The sequence below is a fragment of the Pteropus medius genome, unplaced genomic scaffold (genome assembly GCF_902729225.1).
Source record: "Pteropus medius unplaced genomic scaffold, Ma_sr-lr_union100, whole genome shotgun sequence".
NCBI classification, from domain to species: Eukaryota; Metazoa; Chordata; class Mammalia; order Chiroptera; family Pteropodidae; genus Pteropus; species Pteropus medius.
The window spans coordinates 12,083,041-12,104,705 of NW_024349798.1; the positions used below are offsets into that span (position 1 = coordinate 12,083,041).

A 21,665-nucleotide genomic window follows, 5' to 3' on the forward strand; every position below is an offset into this window, starting at 1 on the left:
GGGGCCGGTCCCCGGGCAACTGCCTTTGTTACTGTGACTCAGTTTTTCATGCCCATTTAAGAAACGAGGAGCCCGAGAGGTGGCTGGAGTAGGTCCCCCAAACCAGCGGTGTCGGGGCCCGGGTTTGAACCCAGGGTGGTGGCTGCTCTCCTCTGAGCTGTGTCCTCCTGGCTCCATGTCCCTGGTGCACCCAAGGAGGACGGCAGGTGGCCTGAGGAGGGGCGGGTGCAGGCGCTAAACCCAGGTGGGCCTGGGTGCAAATCCCGGCTCCACTGCTTCTCACCCCGCGTCCTCCCTGACCCTTGGTGACCTCAGGGAGGGCGACTGGCAACAACTCACTTTACCTTCCACCTGTCCACGGCTCAGCCCTCACGTGCGTTGACCCATTTGCCCCTCACGAGTTGGGGGCAGTCACTGGCACGATCCTCGCCTAAGCGAGGGAAGACGCTGGCCCAGGCCGTCCGCCTTCGGTCCACGCGCTGCCCGCGACACGAGATGGTCTGAGCAGGCGCACTGCCGGGCACAGGCGGGGAGCTCAGCGACTGTCTCCGACAGTGCTCTGAAGAGGCTCCCAGGGGCTCTGGGATGCGAGGATGGTGCCCGAGGTGGGGTGTGTTAAAATGGGGGTGGCCTTCCCACGAGGTGCAGATTCATGACGGGCAAGGACGTAGCTGCATGGGAGTCCCCCTGGGAGAGGGATCACGGCCCAGCAGCTGGTCGTGAGGAGCGGGGCGTTTATTCACCGGGCAGCGGGCGGCCTCGGAGGGCTGCGATCGGGGGCGTGGGACGTGATCAGCCGTGTGTTTTAAGAGGCTACATAAACCTAATTAGAGGAGCTCGCTCCTCAGGCTGCTGTGTCGTCCAGGCTGGGCCTCGGGGTCGGGTTCGGGTCCGTGGGTGGGGGGATCTCGGACCTCTGGCCCTGTGGTCTGTCGGGGAGTTCCTGGCTCCTCAGCCCTCAACTGCAGGTCTTCCCAGGGGCCTCGGGGAGCCGGAGGCAGACTCTTCACACCCCCTGGAGCTGCCCGGCCAGGCCCGTGGAGGACGGCGACAGCAGGAGAGGGAACCCGGTGACCCGGGGACAGAGACGACTCGGTCTCAGAGCTCGCGGGAGGAGGGTGAGCTGGTTGTGAGCGGTTCTCCTCACTGAGGAACGGCTCAGACGCGCTCACCGTCATGCCGCGTGGTGTGTGTGTGGCGCGGGGCCCGGGAGCGGCCCGGGGGTCTCAGAGAAGCAGTCTCGGCACTGTTCACGTGCTGTTTCCTTTATTGTGTTTTTTACTGAACGAGCAATGTGCGAATGAGGTCCAGTCAAGAACATTTTACACCACATGATTACACGGAGCAAACCTCAGCACAGGAGCGTGTGTTTTCGGTAACAGCCAGGCCCGACGCCGTGTCTGGTTCTGTAGCCTGTTGCGTGGGTGTGCGTGGGTGGGCTCCGGCCCCCGTGAGGGCCAGGCAGCGCTGGCGTTTCCAAAGGCACCGTCACCTACTTGGCGTCTCCCACCTGTGGGCAGGACACCAGGAAGGGGACCCAGGTCACAGGGGTGGTGCAGGTATGGGCACTGGGAACCTACACGTGGACACACAGCTCCCTCAGTGTTCCCAAAGTTCTCACCAGGCTGTGTGCCCACCAACCACACGTCACGCCCGTTTCTAGCATCCCCTCCAGCACTCGGCGACAGTGATCTTTGACTTCTGCCAGTCTGCATGTCCTCGATGACTAATGAGAGGCGCCCCGGCTGTGCTGTAGGCCCCTCTGGGTCTCTGTGTCACTCACTCTAGGTGCTGGGGTTATAAAGACGCATCAGCACCACATGCAGAATGAGAGACAGTGCCGAGTTGGGGGCGGGGGCAGAAGGGAAGGCTGCAGTGAGAACCCCACAGCACAAAGGCCTGAAGGGGTGCAGGAGAGAGCCGGCAGTAGCCTGCCTGCCTTCGGGGTGAAGAGCAGTCATCGCCAAGGCCCCAGAGCTGGGTTGGCCCAGCGCCTGCACGCGGAGGGGTCTGGCGGGTTTGGAGCGGAAGGGCGCCACCGTCTGGCCAGCTCTGCCACCTGCATCGCTCGGGTGCTGTGTTGAGAGAGGCTGGGCACAGGAGAGCGGGTGGGGGGTTCAGGGGAGAGATGCCGGGGCCACAGTGTCACCTCCCTGCGAGCGGGGACTCTGCCACTTGTCGCGCGTTCGTTCTGGGGCGGGCTCGCCGCGTCCTCTCCCACGCGGCCCGAGGGCCGTGAGTCTCCCGCGGAGCCTTCGTCCCCTCCGCACGTGTCACCACCCGCCTCCTCCCACTCTGAGTCTCAGCTCTCCGGCTTTGCCTTATCTGTGTTCGCACACGGAGTCAGGTCCGTCCACGTCACACCAACCTGCGACGCCGCCGCTGCGGTCCTTTGCATTTTTGGTCCCTGAACTCGTACTGTGATGCCCACTGTAGCTTTGTCCTGATGGGACAGGTTTGGGCGATGCCTTGGAAGGGGTGACTTTTCTTATTAATGATCTCATAAAAGTAATATCTGTACTTTCTAGGAGAAGCAAATATGGATTTTTACTCATTTTCCCAAATTGAACCTCAGATGTGTTAAATGGCTTTTTCAGTCACACGGCCGGGGCTTTCTGATTCCAAGGCCTGGGCTCCGGCATCACACCCCGCCCCCTCCTCTAAGTCGGGCACAGCCAAGGTCAGCCCAGGAGGACAGGGTCAGTGCGGACGAGTCTGGCATATGAATAAGTACACCAGGTGTCATTCTGGGAAAGGTAAAGATGACACCTCAGAGAGCGACAGGTGCTGTAAAGAAACTAAAAGTGATCTGATGGCATATGACTGGAGGTGGCTTTTAAGTGAGACCTGAAGCTCAGGGACCTAGGAGCAATTCCGGCAGTCCCCGTACGGCTGGAGGAGGAGGGCTTCCGAGTGCCAGGGGGCCGAGAGGGGGGCAGGGGATGAGGTAGCCCTGGGTGAGCTCCAGAGGGGTCGTGTGGAAGCAGGGGGACCACGTGAGAATCTGTCGAGAGTCCAGGCAAGAGGTGACGGTGGCTGGACCTAGGATGGCCACGGTGGAGACGGAGGAGGGGAAGTACTGGCCTGTCTCTAGAGGCAGAACCGCAGGGCTGCGGCGGGTTAGGTGTGGAGCCGGGGGGAGGGAGAACCAAGGTGAGAGGTCAGGTTCTGGTGTGGGCAGCTGGGTGGGGAGCTGCAGCTCTTACTACAGGAGAAGCCACAGGAGGAACGGAAGTTTAATGGGGAAAATCAGAATTTCCACTTCGGCCACGTCCAGGACAGGGATGCTGTGACCACGTGGTTACAGAGGGAAGGCGGGCTGAAGTGTGAATATGGGATTGTGACATTTAGACATCTGTGAAGCCACTGGACTGGATGAGACCACACCGAGGGGGTGCAGACGGAGAAGAGCAGAGGATCAAGCCCTGGGCCCCCCCACGGTTAGGGGCAAAGAAATCCCTAGAGAGGCAGGAGGCATCCTCCGTGTCCGATGCTGCCTGGTGGTACAGGTGACCGCTGGCCCTGACGACATGAGGCAGTCAGGAGGGCTTGGGGCCCAGGGAGGGCTTTAAGAATGAGCAGCATCACAGTGCGGTTACTCGGGTTACTCGTGGAGCCGCGGGGGAGGGGCGGAGTCCCCAAAGTCCCATGGAGGCTGGTGGGCATGAGCCAACCAACGGCCTGGAGGGAGGAGCAGGAAGGGAGGGAGGTCGTTTGAGGAGAAGGAACAACAGTCACTTTGGCGAGGGGCCGGGTGGGGACGGGGAGTGGGGTCACTGGGGCCACGAACTGAAGATGCAGCCGGCCAGCCCTGTCGCAGACTCTCCTCATGGGTCCGCTGCTCAGTTTAGTCAGGGTGGGTTTGGCAGGCTTTGTGACGGGGGCGAGCTCCACAAGGAGGTGGCCAGTGATCACCATGGAGACCTGAGGTGGTCTGGCCTGTGAGGACAGAGGGGGGGGGAGGGTGAGTGAGGCCATCCAGCCACTTCGCAGCACAGGCGAAGCACCCTAACCCAGTGGACGATGTACAGACCTTCTGAACTGTCAGCCTGAGTCGGCTCAGGAACCCCCAGGACCCCGCTTTGGGTAGTGAGGGGCTGGAATTAAAGAGGAGCCCCATCAGCACTGGGGCCATCTGTGACAGGCAGAATCCCACCCCCGTGCTTGTAGCCATGCAGTAACCAGGACTGCCCGGGCCCCGTGGTGGGCAGTAGTGCTTTGGTGGACTCATGCTGTACTTCTTGGCAGACTGGGCCAAATGCACGCACACGCCACGCCTGCACCTCGGGCCGCCATCCACCTGTCACTTGCTGCGCCTCCCCCTCCAGCCGCGCCCCTCCCATAGTTGTCTCCGAGCACAGAAACCGTCCTCACTTCCCGAGTGGCCCTGCGCCCGCTCTCTCCCCACACCCTGGCTCGGCCCCCAGCCCTGCTGCACCCCCACTGTCCCCCTTGGTTCCGACCTCAGCATCTTCCTCCTGGGGCTACGCCAGCCCCACACAAGGCTCCGTTTCTGGGCCCATCTCTGTCCCTATCGCTCCTGGCCTCACTGGGTGACCTTTAGAAGCTGTATATCTAAAACGGGTCCACTCCTCATGGGGCACCCCGAGGCCCTCAGGGACTCACGTGGCAGCCCCCGCCCCCCAGAGCCCTCTGTGACAGAAAGCACACCCCAGGTTGTCTTGTGTCAGCTCACAGCCCCATTTTTCTGATGGTGGTAACAGAGGTTAAGAGACTTTTCGTAGGACGAGGCTAACCTAACAATATCATCAAAGAAATTTCTTAAATAGACGATGAGCTAAACAGATGGGGGGAGGGCTTCATGAAAAGGCTCATCTGAGGGAAGTCAGTTCATAATCACAATTGCAGAATCTTCCTTGAACCTGTCAGATCTCGTTTTTTTCCTGCAAATACTGCCCCGTCACCTGCCACTTAGCCCAGAGTCTGAGAACTCGCTCCTGTCGTAGGGGCCGGGGCCCGTGTCCGCCCTGCCACGTAGGACACGTGTGGCAATGCACCAGCCCCAGCACCCATGCAGGCCACAGCCTCCGGGACTTTCTGGAGTTTCTACACGGGAAGCAGAGCCCTTACCTCCCAAGGTCGATGGGAGGGAGAAGCAGATAATGGTGCTTAGCCCTGCGCCTGCCACTCGGCAGGCTCTCAGTAAACGTCCGCTGTTATAATTCTACATGGCCACTGTCACCGCTGTTATCCAGGCCAGACCACCAAGGTCTGTGGCATTCCGTGAGCAGAATGCCTTCATTTAAAAGTACGTCAGATTTCAAAGCATGTTTATCTCGGAAGTAACCATTTTCATTTTGAAAGATTCACTAGAATATACTTAGAAAATGACTAGAAAAACTGTACGCTGTGTCCTAGCAGTGGCTGTCCGCGAAGGGTGGGGTCAGACTCTGTTCCCCTCGTCCTTCCTTTATTTTAAAAGGAGACCCCGCGTCACTGTTCTTTACCTTTTTCTAAAGCTAAGATCCTCTACATTCCCACCGCTTCCCTTTTTACCGCCATTTAACTTGTGCTTATGGAACAGAAACTGCCTGCGGGAGGTGGGGGCAGCAGAGCTTAAAGCTAACGTATCCGAAGCCTGGCGGCACGCACCAGCCACATGACAACACAGCCGAGATCGCCCTGTCACCTCCTGCGTTTCCGGCGCACCCCTGCCGCCTCCCCGGTTCAGGCCGTTTGTTCCCGAAGCCTCGCTCAGTGGCGCACACGGAGCACCTCCCCATAACTCTAGAGGGTGATCTGTCTGTCCGTCACCGTCTGTACTCCTCGGAGGCCTGGACTCACGCCTGCCTGTGGCCCCTAGCCACGAGGTCTCGTGTGTCATCTGCTTGTGGGCTGTGGGGTCGAATGGCGCGTTCGAGACTGGCCTCTGGTCGTTACTCACTATGGGACCTCGAGCAGGTGACGTACCTTCTCCGCTTTAACGTCCGCGTCTGTAAAAGTGAGACGGTCATCACAGCGCCTCCTTCGCGAGGCTAAGGAGTATGAGAACTTGTGTAACTTTTAGCCCAAGACTTGACAAACTGTGGGCTTCTTGAATGCATCCAAAATAATTAATTCCCATGATGCCTTTCGGGGTCAGGAACTGGAGGGATCCAAGGAACTAGGGGGATCCAAAGAAGAACAGGACACAGTCCTGCCTCTGGGGAGCTCTCGTGACTGCCAGAGCCATTTCTGGGTCACATCTGGATGCCGAAACCCTCGGGACGCAGGGTCAAACCAAGGGGCAGGGAACAGAGGGAACGCTGCGGAGACCTTCCACAAATCCACCAGGTGGGGGTCCCAGAGAGCACCCTTACAGGTGTTAGCGGGGTGACAGGGAGCACCGGCTCCCCACGGGGCCCCACTACGTGGTCCTGAGCCCGCAGATGGGCCTACGAGTGAATGCAAAGGTCGCTCGGCCTGGCACACCTTGACTGACGTGTCTCTCTCAGCCCTCACAGGGGGTGGGGTGGGACTCCACAGTTTGCACATCCCAGCTCCCCCAGACAGACTTCGTGAGTGAGGCTAGGTCTCGGGGGACAGCGGCCACATCTTCCGCAGCATTCCAGAGTCCAGCCCGGCAGCAGGCAAGGCCGTGCGAAGCCCGCCTCCAAGTTACTGAAGATAGAATATCGACTGGCTTTGAAAGCCAGTTGATAAGTGAAATGAAAAGCCAATCTCTCCCGGTGGCCATTTTCGCTGAGTGGTCGACACCATCCGATCAACCTCACCGGTGTGCTGGGGACTAGGACACCATAGCAATGAGCCCCAGAGGCTTATTAAAAAGTCACCCCTGGGGCTGCAGCAGGGGTCCCCTGCACAGACGTGGACTCCCTTGGTGCCTCGATGGTCGCCAGCAGGGAGAGACTGATCAGCCCAGCGAGTTCCTGAAATGAAGGCTGAGCTGGCGTCTCAGGAATGGGAGATCTGACAGGGAGAGGGGCTCCCTGCCTCAGCCCTGCAGGACAGTGCAGGAGGGACCATGGGACACCGCGGCTGTCTCCTGGGTGACCATCAGAGGCCGTTTCTCCTGCCGCCTTCCAGCTAAGCTGAGCACCAGATGCAAAGTGCCAGCCACGGGGAAGTGATGTCCCCAGAGACGTCCCCATGTTTGTGCCAGTCTCTAGAACCCGGGAAGGCCGACATCGCGTGGATTTGGGGAAGGAAGGCTCTGCGTCATTTCTCCCTTGTTCCCTGCTTATTGGTTTGAACTGGGCCTCTAAAACCATCCCCACATCGACCTTGAAAGAGCTCCCAACAGCACCAGATTCGAAGGACAGGATTCGATTGTGATCTGGGGACAGTTTTCTCAGAGGGGGCATGAGCCATGCCGGAGGTGGCCAAAGGCAAGTTCAGAAGCAGGTGCAGGGAGGGGCGTTTACTAAGCAACACCTAGGTGCCATGCTCTGTCCCAGAATTGAATGTCATCCCTCAGCTCTGTCAAAAAAACCTGCCAGAGAAGACTGCGATCTGTTTTTTGTTTGCGCCATTTTAAAAACACCCTTATTGAGACGTAGTTCACACAGCACGCGAGTCACTCACGTAAAGAGCACACAAACGGGCGGTTCGTGGCATCCTCAGACGTGTGCGGCCGTCGCCACCGTCGGTTTTAGTGCATCGTCATCACTGCTCCCCAAGCAGCCGCGAACTTGCTTCCTGTCCTACCGGCTGTCACACGAATGCCGTCGTTTAACATGTGCACGTCCCCGTCTGGCAGCTTCCACTTAGTACAACGTTTTCAGGGTTCGTCCATGTTGTAGCGCATGGAGGAGGCAGCGTTTACCTCTCCCCTCTCAGGGTTTTTCCCTGGGGCCTGAGTCACAGGAGAAAGCGCACAGGTTTGTGTGAGGGCTGCGGGACACCGGAGCCCTCGGAAAGAAACGAAGACACAGAGAGGTGGGGACCCGGCCTGCTTTGTCATCGGGTCGAACAGAGAGAGGCGGTTGTGGAAAAGTAACTAAACTCCGTTATGCGCCGAGGCCAGAGGAAGATAAGAGTCATTTTAACAAGATCAGTTTGCACAGAATTCTCCTGGGCTCGACTTCTCGCCCTTGATGACGAGAATGCGGCCGTCTTTCTGGTATAGAGAGGACGTCTGTCACATGGGAACTTCACCCCGTTCTTAAGGAAAAGAAGGCAGGCCGCTTTTCATGTGCCGTAACCCAGAACAGTATGCCAGGGCGGTATTTGGGGTGATATATGCTGCCACCTGTCACATGTGTTAGAGTTTCTTTCCTTTTATGGCTGAATAATACTCCGCTGTGGGGCTAACCCACGTTTTGTTTATCCCTTCCCCTGATAGACATTTGGGTTGTTTACATACTTTTTGGCCATTATGTATAACTCTTCTTTCAACGTTTGGGTGCAGGTTTCTGTGTAGACGCGTTTCGTTTCTCTCGGGCACATACCTAGAAGTAGGAGTGCAGGTCACGTGGTAACTGTTTAATCATGAGGAACTGCCAGGCTGTTTGCCACAGCGGCTGCGCCATCTCACACTCCCACCAGCAACGCATGGGTTCTGATGTCCCCACGTCCTCCCTGTCACTTGCTATTGTCTGTCCTTACGATAGTGGCCATCCCGGTGGGCGTGAGGCGGTGACTGGTAGTGGCTCTGATATGCATTTCCTGATGACTAATGATGCTTAGTGTATTTACATGTGCTTACTGGTCATTTGCATATCATCTTTGGAGGAATGGCAATTCAAATCCTTTATCCATTTTTTAGTTATTTGTCTTTTTACTGTGATCCCGTCTGACACATGAATCTGAGTCCCGTGGACTGTCAGTGACCATCCAGGCAGCTCAGCTGATAAACAATAGAGTCTCAGATTTCTGTGCCCAGGGCCCCTGCTCTCTCTCCTCCGGGAAGGGGATGAGGTCACTGTCTCCTGGGAGACCCAGAACAGAGGAGAGGTACTCGTTCATGCTGAAAAAGCAGAGATTTTAAAAAGACTGCTTTCAAGCCGGGCTTGAGACTGAGGTGTAATATATGTGGTAAAATTCGCCCTTTTTTCTGTACGGTCCTGGGAGTTTTGACAAATGCACGGAGCCAAGGCCACCACCGCCAAGAACAGAGCAGCTGCTTCACCCCCAGAATGCTCTGGTGCCCGTCTGTAGTCAGCCCCTGGCACCCGCCGTCTATCCTCTGTCCCTATAGCTTTGCGTTTTCCAAAACATGAATGGAATCAGGGTGCAGCCTTAGATTTTTCCAACATGCCAGAACATGCCTTTCGAAGAAGAAAATATTCGCCCACTGTTTGGGGTGCTAAGTGAACCGATAGTGATATGTAGGAAAAGGTTTTTTAAATGCTTTACTGTGCATTAAATACATGCTTATGGATTTCTTACACAGGCCGAAGTAACTTAACAGTAATGGTATTTAAAGGAAAACCTTGAATATTACATCGAGAGATACGTAGATATGTGGGGTGTGGAAAGCATAATAAGTGATAAAGACAGAATCTGGAAAACAGTGCCACATGTTCTAATCATAGCTCTGGGCACAGTGACCCAGGCCTCAGTGAGAGTTATTTCCCGTGATAAAAATGCTATGATTCTGAGAATCACGCCAGCAGTGGCCTCCCCTTCATCACTGACCCTGGGTCCAGAGGAGCTTCGGTGTCGTCCAGACCAGTGGCTCTGAAAACCCTGTGTGGCCTGGGCCCGTCCCGGAGCGTGTTCTCCAAGTGAGACTTACGGAGGTGGCTTGCGTTCTCAGATCGTGGCTTTATCGTCACGGTGTCAGTGACAGCGCAATCGGATGTAGCTGGATTGTGGGGGGTGTGTCTGTCCTTGGCTGGAGAACGTGGCCACCTAGTACGGCCAGTACTGGTGCTGGTCCCAGTAGCTTCAGTGACGGGGAAACCACTGCCCACGTCTGAGATGTTTTGTCATTGAAAAGTGAGGGGTCTGCACCTTTGGAAAGTGGATTAGAACTCATGGACCGCGCGCATCTGTCATCCCCAGCCCATACGCGGCCCTGCAGACTTGGGCCACTTTGTCCCCACAGCCTTCCTCCTCCAGGAGCCCCATCCCATCCGTTCTCCTGCCCGAAAGGCCTTTCCTTCCTCTGCTGAGCGTCACGTGTCTCCCAACATTCATTCAGCTCAGCCCCGACCCCAACACCGCGCATGGCTTTGATTGGTCACTTATTGTCCCCTCCCCACACACCCCTGGTCTGAGCAACTTGAAGGTGGAAACCGAGTCTGTGATCTGTTTCCTCAGAGTCTAGCACAGGCTCTGGCCCCAGCTACGAGGACAGAGAGCCTTGGTCTGTGACACGTCCTGTGGCATGTCCACGGTTTTCTCGTCCTAGTTCGCCGACACAGCTCAGGGCCAGGATGCGCACCTGTTCGCTCGCAGACTGAGTCCTTCCAGCTGCCTCCAAACGTCCCTGCACATGCCCGCCCCTCGCCCCGCTCCGCAGCTGTCCGGGCCCCCGATGAGTGGGACAAGGGGCTGGCACGGTTCCAGGACCAGGAGGGTCCCCCCCGCTGCCTCCCAGCCCCGTCCCCAGGTCAGATGGGGGGAGGGCGTTGGAGCTGGGTCCGGGGAAAGGCGGGACGGGAGGTGTGAGAGGTCACTGTGCTTTCCTTGTCTGACACGCGGACGCCTTCAAGGAGCCGCGGCTGTTCCCGGCTCGACAAGTGTGTGTCCAGTGGTGTGTGAAGGGTGGGAAAGAGCAGCCCGTCCCCTCCCATTTCGGAAAACTGCTCTGGGGATGGTCATGAGCCTCCCCACAGGTCCTGCATGTCTAACTGAAGGAGCCCAGTGTCCCAAATCTGAGTTAAGGCCACCGCCACACGCAGCCCGTGGGCGTCCATTTCAGGGTGGGGCTTCTGCCCTCCAGACCCCCCGTTCCTTGTCCACAGCACTGGGGCAGCCACCGTGCTGCCTTACCTGGGAGCGGGGGCGGGGCAGGACGTGGTGTTACTTTGCCCATCGCCTCTGCTCTTGCCCAGACCCAAGCCCGCTCTGTCACGATGCACAGACAGCTGCTTTCAGGGGCCTGATTTCTATCGATGGCAGGCGAGACATGGCACTGTCCTTCCTTAAGTCACCAGCGCACGCGGCAGTGACTCGGTGGCTAACTAGGGCTGTGAGGAATGAGGGTTTCATTTCCAAGACAGAAGCGTGAGGGAGTGGGCGGCGGCTGCAGCGGGGCCCCCAGCGAGCCTGGGTTAGAAGGAAACCCACGGGCTGTCCTCACCCCTGAGGCTGTCTCCTCCCCTGGGGCACACGTGGCCTTGGTCCCAGCTCCCCCCCGGGACGGGACCTGGGGGACATACAGGTCTCCGCATCCACCCCGGCCCTTCCTCCCAGTCCACGCACCCCCGTCACGTCGAAGGGGTGACTACGGGGACAGCGTCGCGCCCAGTGGTGACTTTGCCTGTTGATTGCTAAGCCCCACCCCCTCTAATAACCACGATTCCAGCCTCAGGCTCCGTGAGTTTGACTGATCTAGATACTGTGCTGAGTACCTGTCCTCGTGTGCCTGGCTTATTTCACTCAGCGTGATGGCTCCATGTTCGTCCCTGTCGTCGTGCATGTCAGGACTGAATACTAGTCCACTGTACGTACTGCCACATGTTCTCTACCCCAGGGAGATTTAGGTGATTCGTGGATCTTAGCTGCTGTGAACGGTGCTGCAGGTGTCTCTGGAAGACCCTGGTTTCAGTTCTCGGGGACAAATGCGCGGAAGTGGGATTGCTGGGTCGGAGGGCAGTTAGTTCTAGTCATGATATTTGAGGCGCATCTGTGTTGTTTGCTGTAGCATCTGCACCATTTTACACCCTCGTCAACACTTGGTGTCTTTTGCTTTTTTGATAATAGCCATCTCGACAGGTATGAAGTAGTATCACTGTGGTTTTGATTTGCATTTCCCTGGTTAAAAAATGGGCAAAGGACTTGAATAGGCATTTCTCCAAAGACAACACACAAATGGCCAATGGGTATATGAACCTGACCCGGAAGAATGGCCGTTTTGTGTGGTTTGCCTTACATCCGTGACCCTCCCTGCCCTTCACTCCAGCTCAGGTCTTCCGGAAGCAGCGGACCTGTTTATCCAGGTGCCCTTCATCCATCCAGTAGTGTGGACGCTTCCTGCTGGATCTTCCATAGTTGTCACCTACTCGGCTTGTCCCCAACTAAGCTCAACCTCCAGTGGCCTCACCAGCCTCCACTCTCCTGTGTTTTGGGGAGTTATTGCAGCAGCCTCTGCCCCAGTCCCTCCCAGCCAGCAGTGCGGCTCAGCTCACTGTCCCTGCCTGCTGGGGCCTTTAGGATGCAGCTGCCTGTAGCACACTGGCCCGCTCCAGCCCTGAGGGACTATCACTGTCCCCAAGCACTAGGCATGGGCATTTGACAGACATCCCACACTTAGCCCTACACCCACGAGGTGAATCCTGCCTTCCCTGTGGGTGAAGAGCTTGGCCGTGTCTGCCGAGCTCCAGGCTCACACGTCCCACCACAGGGCCCTTCTGCCTTCGCGTGTGCCCTCCTCAAACCCAGAGGGCCCTCGTCATGGTGGGCTGTCCAACTCACCTCTGCCTTCCCTCCTCCAGGGAGCCCTCCCTGCCCTCCCCGGTGAACAGGTGTGGTGCCCTGCTCATGGCACCATGTCGACCACACTGAAGCATCGTGGTCTGCTCTGGGGGCTGCCCTGCCCACTCCCCAACAGGACTGTGAGCTCCTCAAGCTGGTGCTAACCTCTGTGCCCCTCAATGCATGGCATAGTGTTTGGCAACGTAGCTCACAGTTTGTGAGTGGCTGCCGTGGCCAGGCCTTGTCCTAGGCACTTTACCCCATGAGGCTCAAAACAACCCTACCTTTATTATATCCAGGGGGACAAGGCACCCATCTAAGAAAATGCAGCTGGAAAGTGGCTTCACATGGGGGTCACTCGAGTCCTTGTGGCACTGTGAGGGCTGTGGGATCGTCAGCCCATGTGACACACTAGGGAACGAGAATCAAAGACAGCAAGGTGCACGGCCCGCTGGGGGCGGGGCCAGGCCTGGACGCGGGCATCCTGGCTCGCTGCCCGGCCCGGCGCCCGACACTAGGCTGTCGCCCCGCCCTGTCGATGCCGTCTGTTGAAAAACAAAATGACCTGGCCGCTGACTTGTGACTTTCCCTCCTAAGAGCCACTTATCTCCAGGGTCCAACAGGATTTGGTCATTGCAAGCAGGGCTCATCCCGGCCTTGCGTGTCATGCTGTGATGGCAACAGCAACAGGCTTCGGGGTGGCCAGCTGGACCCCTGTGCGACATTCTTATCCAAGCCCACCACACAGTGCGAGCAGAGTGTCCTTTCAGCATCTCCCACCCATCCTGTAAGGGGCGTTTGGGGTCAGGAGGCTTGGGTATTGTGGGTGGTTCCAAAGCAGAAAGGGTCCTGTTCGCTTTGGGCACACGCCCAAGGGCCGTCCTGCAGGACCGTGCTGCGGAGCAGCTGGACTGGCTGCAGAATGAGGACGGGCGGCTCCCACTTTGTTCATGGTCAGATGTTTTCCCCTTGCCTCCACGCACAGAAGACAAAGCGCCGGACTCCCAAGGGAGAAGGCGAAGCTCGGAGGGCTTTTGCATTTTGTCATCTTATCGAGATGCCATCCTGAACTCTAAACAGGGGGCATCTCGCTGGCAGCCCCCCTGGGGAGGTGTGGCAGTCAGGTCATCATGAATAGAACCCTCCTGAGAAGCAGGAAGGAGTGGGCTTCTCCAGAGACCGGCAGGGCCCCCTGGGCAGGGGCCACGGTTTCTTTTTGAGTATGACTCCTTCCCTGACTCACCTGGACTGGGCTGGGATGATCCCAGGTCGGCCACTCCCCATGTGGCCGTGGCCTCCCTAAGCCTCGGTGTTCTCTTTAGATGGGCTGCGTCTGCCCGTGCAGAGGGCAGTGTGGCTCCGGGCTCACCCCCAGAAAGCCCCTGGCCTGGAGCCACGTGGGACATGAGGATGTACTTTAACCTTAGTTGGGTTTGTTTCTTAAAAGCGTTTTGGACCAGTGAGATATACAAGGTTTTTTTCTTATGTCTCATTGATATTTTCGACCAGCTGCAATCGTACTCTTTAACCGCCTATTTAAATCTTGGTTTATGCAGCAAAGGAAACCATCAGCAAAACGAAAAAGCAGCCTACTGAACAGGAGAAGATACTCGCCAGTGATACATCTGATAAGGAGCCAAAATCCAAAATACACAAGGAGCTCATACAACTTAACTAAAAACCAAACCACCCAATGAAAAAGTGGGCAGAGGACCTGCATAGACATTTCTCCCAAGAGGACATACAAATAGATGGTCAATAGACATTTGAAAAGATGCTCGATGTCACTAATCATCAGAGAAATGCAAATCAAAACCACAATGAGCTATCGCCTCACGCCTGTCATCAATAAATCGACAAACAGCCATCGTTGGCGGGGACGTGGAGAGAAGGGCACCTTCGTGCACCGGTGATGGGACTGCAAACTGGCGCGGCCGCTGTGGAAAAGAACTGCCCTATGACCCAGCAATTCCGCTTCTGGGTATTTATACGAAGAAAACCAAAACACTAGTTCGAAAAGATATGCACCCCACGTTCACTGCAGTGCTATTTACAATAGCCAAGACGTGGAAGCAACCCAAGTGCCCATCAGCAGACGACTGGATAAAGAAGAGGTGATACATGCATACAATGGAATATTATTCAGCCATTAAAAAAATGAAATCCTACCATTTGCAATATGAATGGACCTAGATGGTATTATGCAAAATGAAATAAGTCAGGCCGAGAAAGACAAATACTGTAATGACTTTACTAATCTGTGGAATCAAAACAAAAGAAATGAACAAACTCACAGAAGCGGGGAAGAAATTGATTGTTGCCAGGTGGGAGGATGGGCAGAGGGATCGAGATGTGCAGTCACGGGGATGTGGAGCACAGCCAGCAATACCGTAACAACTGGTGTCAGGTGCGGATGAGACGTATCGGGGTGATCTCTTTGTAAGATATATAAATGTCTAATCGCTATGTTGTACACTTGAAAATCAAATATTGTATACCAACTATGAAAACTGTACACCTGAAACTAATAATATAGTATGTCAACTGTAATTAAAAATAAATTTAAAAAGTTTTTAAAAAAAGAAAATGAACACGTGAGCATCTAGGCCACCAATGAAATATCTTGCTGTACTTTAAAGCCATTCAAACCGAAAGATTCACAAAGGTTCATTGGATTGTGGGCTGTTCAGTGATACAAAGTTAAGTGATATTAAAAAAAAAATCTGTGTGCTAGACAGAATGACACCCAAAATGTCCACTTCCTAATCCTGAGACCCACGAATGTGTCCCCTGACATGGCAAAGGGGACTCTGCAGATGTGACTAAGGGTCTCGGACAAAGGGAGGCTACCCAGGCAGGCCAGGTGTGAGCACGGGGTCCTTAGACGAGGGAGAGAAAGATCTGGAGATGCCACACGCTGGCTCCCCAGCGGAGGGCCTGCCAGCCTCAAGAAGCCGGAGATGGCGAGGACACTTTCTCCCCAGCCCGGCCTGCGCCCTGACTTTAGCCCTGAAGGACCCGTTTGGAGCCCCCGAGCTGTAGGACAGTACACTGTTGCCGTAAGCCACTCGGTGAGTGGCCCTGGGAAATACGACCGCGTGCCGCCTCTGTGTCGGGCACAGCAAGGCTCCATGTGCGCCCCCTGGGCCAGACCACTGCCCTTCCTGCCCGCTCCCCCCAGCAGGCAGGAGTCACCCAGAATGCGAGCAGACACTGGCTCCCCAGCCTGGAGCCCTCCGGCAGTGACCTTCGCTCAAGGTGCTGCTACCCTGAGCACCACGCGACCGCCACCCAGGCCTCCCCTCAGCCCCGCAGGCCTGCCTCCCGGGGAGGGGCTGGCTGCATTTGTAACTTACAGGTTTGGGATATGACACTGTAACCCTGGGAGGATCTGCTTGGTTCACTGTTTCACCCCCAGTGCCTAGAACAGTGCGTGGCCCACGTGCGTGTTCACAAGGGTCCTGAGTGAAGGAATGACTGGTCGCAGCCTTCAGGGTTCTTCTCCACGTGGCAGGGTCGCATCCTCTCGACTGTTTTAACCCGCGTTCTCCGCACCTGTGTTCGCCGGTCAGTAAATGCGTAGCTACCTTGTCGTCTTTCCCGGCCCCTGCCGCCCTGTTCGATGGCTGGTCCCAGCAATGCCCTGCACTGGGCTCGCAAGCTGCTCCCTAGTGTGGACTTTTACACACGCTGCGGTGCTCGCCCTTGCAATTAGACACTGGCGCCCCTGATCCTCCTCTCAGGAAGAATCCCACATAAAGTCACGTCTTGTATAACTTTCTGTGCACTGTTCTCTGAAGCGTTTTCTCCTCCTTGACTGTGAAATGTGCCTTTGCTGGAATATAGTGAGACGCAAGGCAGGCGGAGCAAGGCACGTTAGTGCCTTCCGTCCCGGCCTCAGAGGGGTCCAGAAGTGGCGGCCCCACGCACGAGCTTCAACCCACAGCTACGCCCGGGTGCTTCTCAAAGACAGAACGTTTACGTAACTCTGGAGTTCCCATTTCTCCATGTCACACTCGCCGCTCAGAGCCGGGCAGCACTGTCCCCTCTTCGTCCACTCCTGCCGTGCTCCCGCGGGGCTTGTTGCCCCGCAGCCATTTGCACTGGGAGCCCCGGCTTAATGAGATTCTCCCTGCTCTGTCTTACAGTGACATCACCCCTCCCGGAGAGCCGCTGAACAAGAACAGCCGGCCCAAAGGGCCTTCCCGCTTCCCCAAGCTTTCCCGCGGTCACCCCCGGGAGACGACGCGCAACATGGAGCCCCAGAGCGGCGACCTCTGACCTCGACGGAATCCCAGATTCGGACCCTACGTGCCACACCAGCTGCCTCCGCCCCAGCCACTCTGCATCCAATCTGGCCACGGCAGCTGGCCCTTTACACCGTGGAGCGACCACCACATCCTCCTGGTGAACCCAGAGAGCACACCGTCCCTGCTGGTCACGTGACATCTGATTAAACTGGTCAGAGAGCGAAGCAGCTCCTAGATGACACATGGACACAGGGGCCCCACTCTCCCAGGGTCCGCCCTGAGCGGCAGGGCCGTCCATGCCCCGTTCCGCTAGCCGGCGGCCAGTGGGAGGGTGGGCGCCTGGTCGGGCTTGGAGCCCCAGCGGGATGCACAACTTCCGTGTTTCTTTGGGTCAGAAAGTTCACTCAGAAACAACCTTGACTCTTTCCCACGTGGGAATTAGAATGACTGTTACACTCTTACTCTTTTTAATGTAATCGCCTGCTACAACTTACGGCCATGTGGGGCGGGGCATGGGGGGCCTTGCTCCTCTCCATTCTCCTTTCCCCTGGTGGTCATTAGACACCCTAGTCATCGCCACCGTGGCCAGCAGTAGCTCTGCCGTCCCTCCTCCAGCACCTTCGTGCGAAGGGGCCGGGAGAGATGCCGAACTGTGGCTCTTGGAGCATGTCCCCTACCTCCCCATAACTGGCTTCTGGAAGGACCAGCCCACATGGGAACCCTGAGGCCCCCTGGGCCCTCTTGTACCTTTGGCAGGCTTGAAGGGACCTCACCTATCCAGGCTGGCCATCGGCAGCAACCTGGCGACCCTGTGTTCAGAGGCCTGGGCTGTCCAGGAATCGATGGCCTTGGCCTCACCAGCCAGGAGGCCTCAAGGTCGTGAGAGAGACTCAGCTCTGGTCGCCTGAGGCTTTGGGGCCTTGGTGTGGCTCTCTGAGCTTGGACAGTGTCCACTCTGAACAGATCATGACTGTCCCCTAAAGACACAATTCGCAGTACGCCCTCTGCCTCCCAACACGCTCAGTGTGAGCAGGACCCTGTGTGACCCCGACTGAATCCTCTGTCCCCCCAGCTCAGGACAGGCCCTGTTGACAGGGGGAGCAGGGTAAAGACGAGGGCGTGGCGGCCCCAGGCCCCTCCACCCACCCTGCGGCTCAGACGGCCTCCCAGGCCAGGGCACTGTCGCCCACGCTCGGCCGCTGAGGCATTTACGAGTCGCATGTGCTGGGGGAAGTACTTAGAAGGGGTGAAATGGACTACGTGAGAATCGGTTTGACCTGAGGTAGAGACGTAGGGAACGTAAACGTGTGTGAACGGTGGTGGAAAGCTCACCTGTCCTCCACCTGGAACGTTCCCGCTCATCAGCTTAAACCCGGTGGACAACCTGGGAGAACAGCGACCATTTCTCTGGATGGAGGAAGACTCTGGGAAAAGTCAGCTAGGCTTATGCTGTGCTCCCGTGAGCCAGGGCCCTCGGCCAGGGCAGTTGCGGAAAAGCTGAGCCGACGTTCAGCCAGGGGAGCCGACGGGCCTGCTGTCCTCCGCGGCTGGAAGCGGGAGTGTGTGTGGCAGGGGGACGCTGCTGTCAGCGCGCGAGTGTCTGAGGACCACGGGGGGACGCCGAGTTCTCGAGAGGCAACATGGCTTTTCCCTTTCTAGTTTGCCGATTTGGCCAGTTCCGAGTCCCAGGCCGACGGGGCCACCTCAAGCTCACGGTGCCCCATACCCCGCCTCCGCCTCCGCCTCGGTTCACTCGGCCTCCGTTGTCCTCTGGTCCCAGCTGACAGGCTGACCCAGCACTGCTGGGCAGCGGAACCTGCCCCCGCGGCCCCTTTCTGTGTGTTAGCCCCAGCCCCGGACCAGGGCCCGGGTTCCGAGCGGCCTGTCCTGGAACCTGACCCGCAACAGTCTGAGCGTGAATCTGGCCTCGCCGTCCCCAGGCCCGCCCCCTCCAGCAAGCTGCTGTGACTTCCTGCACCGAGTTAGGGAAAAAAAAAAAACACAAAGCAAAATTAAAAAAGAGAGGCCCCCAGGGCCACAACGGTACGGAGGCTGAGCCAGGAGAAGCAAGTCCATACTCGACCTGTATTTAAAAAGGAGAAACCCTGTCTCCCCACTTTTTAATGGACTGTAAAAGCATGTTTCTAGGGGCCACACGGAGCCATCGGGCTGCTTGCTCTCTGCACCCACTTTCTGTGATCACGCAGAAACCTTGGAATCACCTTCAACATACAGACACCCCCTCTCATTTCAGCTCAGATATGCACGTGACACGCACATGGCAGCAACTCCTCAAAGCCTTAACTTTTGAATCACAGTAGATATTCTGCAATGATTTAATCCATTCAGCTGCTCAAAATATGGCGGGTCCTGCTCTGCAGCGTGATGGACAGACTTAGGGGAGACCCCCCAGCTCCTTGAGAAAGAAGACAACCACCCAGGTCCAGGGAGGTCCAAGCCGAGACCTGGGGCACAAAACGCCACCCCTTTAGGACGTTCATCTGCCCTCCGACCCGGATCCGATGCAGGCTGCCGTCCCCTCTCCAAATACCCACTCGGCCCCCTGTGACCTGTCAGAGGGAAAGAGCCTGCGGGAGGACCAGCTGAAGTCACTCTGTCTCCTTGATCCACTTAGGAGATTCTTGGGTGCCCGCAAAGCTTACAGCTCAGAGAGGAAGGCCTCCCCATTCAGAGGGAACCACAGGGCCTGCCTCTCACCGCGGGGACCACGCTGGGCTGGGCAGAGGAGCCCATTCTGCGTCCTCCCAAAGGCAGGCTGGCTGCCCACGCGCTGTTTTAGCAGGAACAGGACAGACACCAGCAGAGTCTGTCTCTGCCATCGTCTCGTTCGTCTCTTCCTTCATTCCCCAGATGAACTAAACACAGAAAGAGGAGGGCTGGCCAGAGACGTCGCTCCCTAGCGGGGAAAGCTGGGGTTCCTGGGAGGGGGACCCGGCAGAGCAGCCCTCGGCCCCACCCGTGGGCACACGCTGCTCGCATCACTGGCCAGCAGCCTGAGAGCTGAGCCCAGGTCAGAACAGCCTGGGCTTGTCTAGTCAGGCCCTGCGGGAGGAGCGGCTCCCATGTCCGTGGCGGTCGCCTTTGGCCCCCAGTAGCCAGGCACATCCACGGGCTTCCTGGGTTCAAAAGGGGTCACCCGAGTGAGTCGTAAGGATGAGGTCCCACCTTGTGAGACTGAGCAAGAGGCACGAACGGCGAGAGCCAGGGGTGTGGGCCAGGGTTGGGGACGAGGTCTGATGACCGCACTGGGCCGCGCTCCCCGCTCAGAGCCGATTCAGATGGGTTCTCGGATGACCACTGAACGTTCACAAGCGCGGCCGGCTGCATGTTGTGCCTGTAACAAAACAGGCAGGCGGGGCTGTTTCCACTGCAGAACCGAGGACGCAGGTGCAGTGAGCAGTGCAAGGCAACGGGCCCAGAACCGGGGACGAGGCCCCCAGCCGGCCCGCGGGTCACACGCCCTCCGCTCACTCCCGGAACCGGGGCGCGGCCGGGCCGCCTGGGGGCCTCCGTTTCTCATTTCACACAGTACAGTTTGCCCACTGGAGGCCTCGGTCCCCCACCGCCCCTGCTGACCTTCACATGGGGACCCCTTGCGTGGAGGCTGGGCCCTGTTCTCTGGGGTCCCGGCAGGTACCCTCCTAACCGCCCCCTCTGGGGCCCTTCCCTGGGCCGCAGCCCAGGCCTGTGTCCGAGCACTGGCTTCCGCCCCCACCGCGTCGCCTTGGTGGGGGACCCACGGCACAGGGCGGGCTGGCTTTCAGGCTGGAGCTGGGACGGGCCTGCCTGGACCGCCTGAGACCCCGCCCAGGGCCCCACGTGCCAAGTGTGGACTGGCTCAGAGGCCGCCTGGACGGGGTGCGCCCCACTCCCATTTCTAACCACAGACGCAGTGACCGTCTTAACCCTCCATGTTTCACTTGGGACAATGCCACACGCGCCGACCGCCCCCCAGCCTGCGGGCTGTGACTCAGCAGACAGGGTGCTGCCGGCGGGCAGGCATCTGCAAGGCCTTTTGCGATGATCAATTTTCAAAACATTGTGCGTTGTTTCATTAAAGCGAACATTAAATATTTGCTGTTCAGACTGGCTTCTGTGCTGATTTTGTACTGTATATTTTATCCAACACTTCCATGCCAAAACCTTCATTTTCATGCAGTCTTGATTGTTTTTAAAATAAAACTTCAGCTACTGGACCAATAGGCGTCAGGGAGGAGCACCGACGGCTCCACGCTCTGGGCGCTGTCTGCCCCGCCCGGCGTCATGGACCCGCAGGCTCGGACTTCTCACCTGCGCAGCCACGAGCCATCGCCCACATCTGGGCTTGATTTTGGTGGCTCTGCATTCTGCCACAGAGCCCTCACTTCTGTCTCCAGACCCTAATGACCACACTGAATGGGCTTCCTGACCTCCCCAGTCCATTTCTCTAGAAAGAAATCTGATTTCTCTAGGTGGTTGAGCCTGACACACAGGTGTGCACCCCACTTGTAGGACGTGCCGGGTTCACCGGTGTTCTGAGGTCCGGGGTTCGGTTCTTACTGGCACATGAATGTCTTCCCATCACAACTGGAGAACCACTAGCCGGCTCCTCCTCCCCTGAGTCTAATCGTTCTGCTACCTGCTGCCTTGACTGGCGAGGGGACGGGGCACTTCCCTTCCCATCGGTGTGGAGCACACGGGGGACGCGAAGGCTGGGGCTGAGGACCTAGGAGACCAGATGGCAGATGGCGCGTTTGCGACCAGACTCGCTGACCCCTCACGAAACCAGCCTGGAGAGCACGCACGTCCAAGAGTGGGGGCAGGGGGTGAGGGAGACTTGTTATCCGGGATTCATCCTAGAAAGGCTGC

At 57.6% G+C, this 21,665-nt stretch overlaps 1 protein-coding gene and 1 long non-coding RNA gene across 7 annotated transcripts in view; one reads left to right on the plus strand and one right to left on the minus strand.

The window, feature by feature from the left end:
• The window catches only part of SNX29 (sorting nexin 29), a 440,342-nt gene extending 422,098 nt beyond the window's left edge, over positions 1–18,244 (plus strand). For all 6 annotated transcript variants that reach the window (XM_039885359.1, XM_039885355.1, XM_039885356.1 and 3 more), the window contains one exon: positions 16,695–18,244. In XM_039885359.1, coding sequence (XP_039741293.1) covers positions 16,695–16,827 — 133 coding nt within the window. In that variant the 3' untranslated portion in view covers positions 16,828–18,244. The remainder of the gene's footprint in view (positions 1–16,694) is intronic.
• Positions 1–21,665, minus strand: part of LOC120620403 (uncharacterized) — a 71,086-nt gene that overhangs the window by 2,667 nt on the left and 46,754 nt on the right. The window lies entirely within an intron of this gene.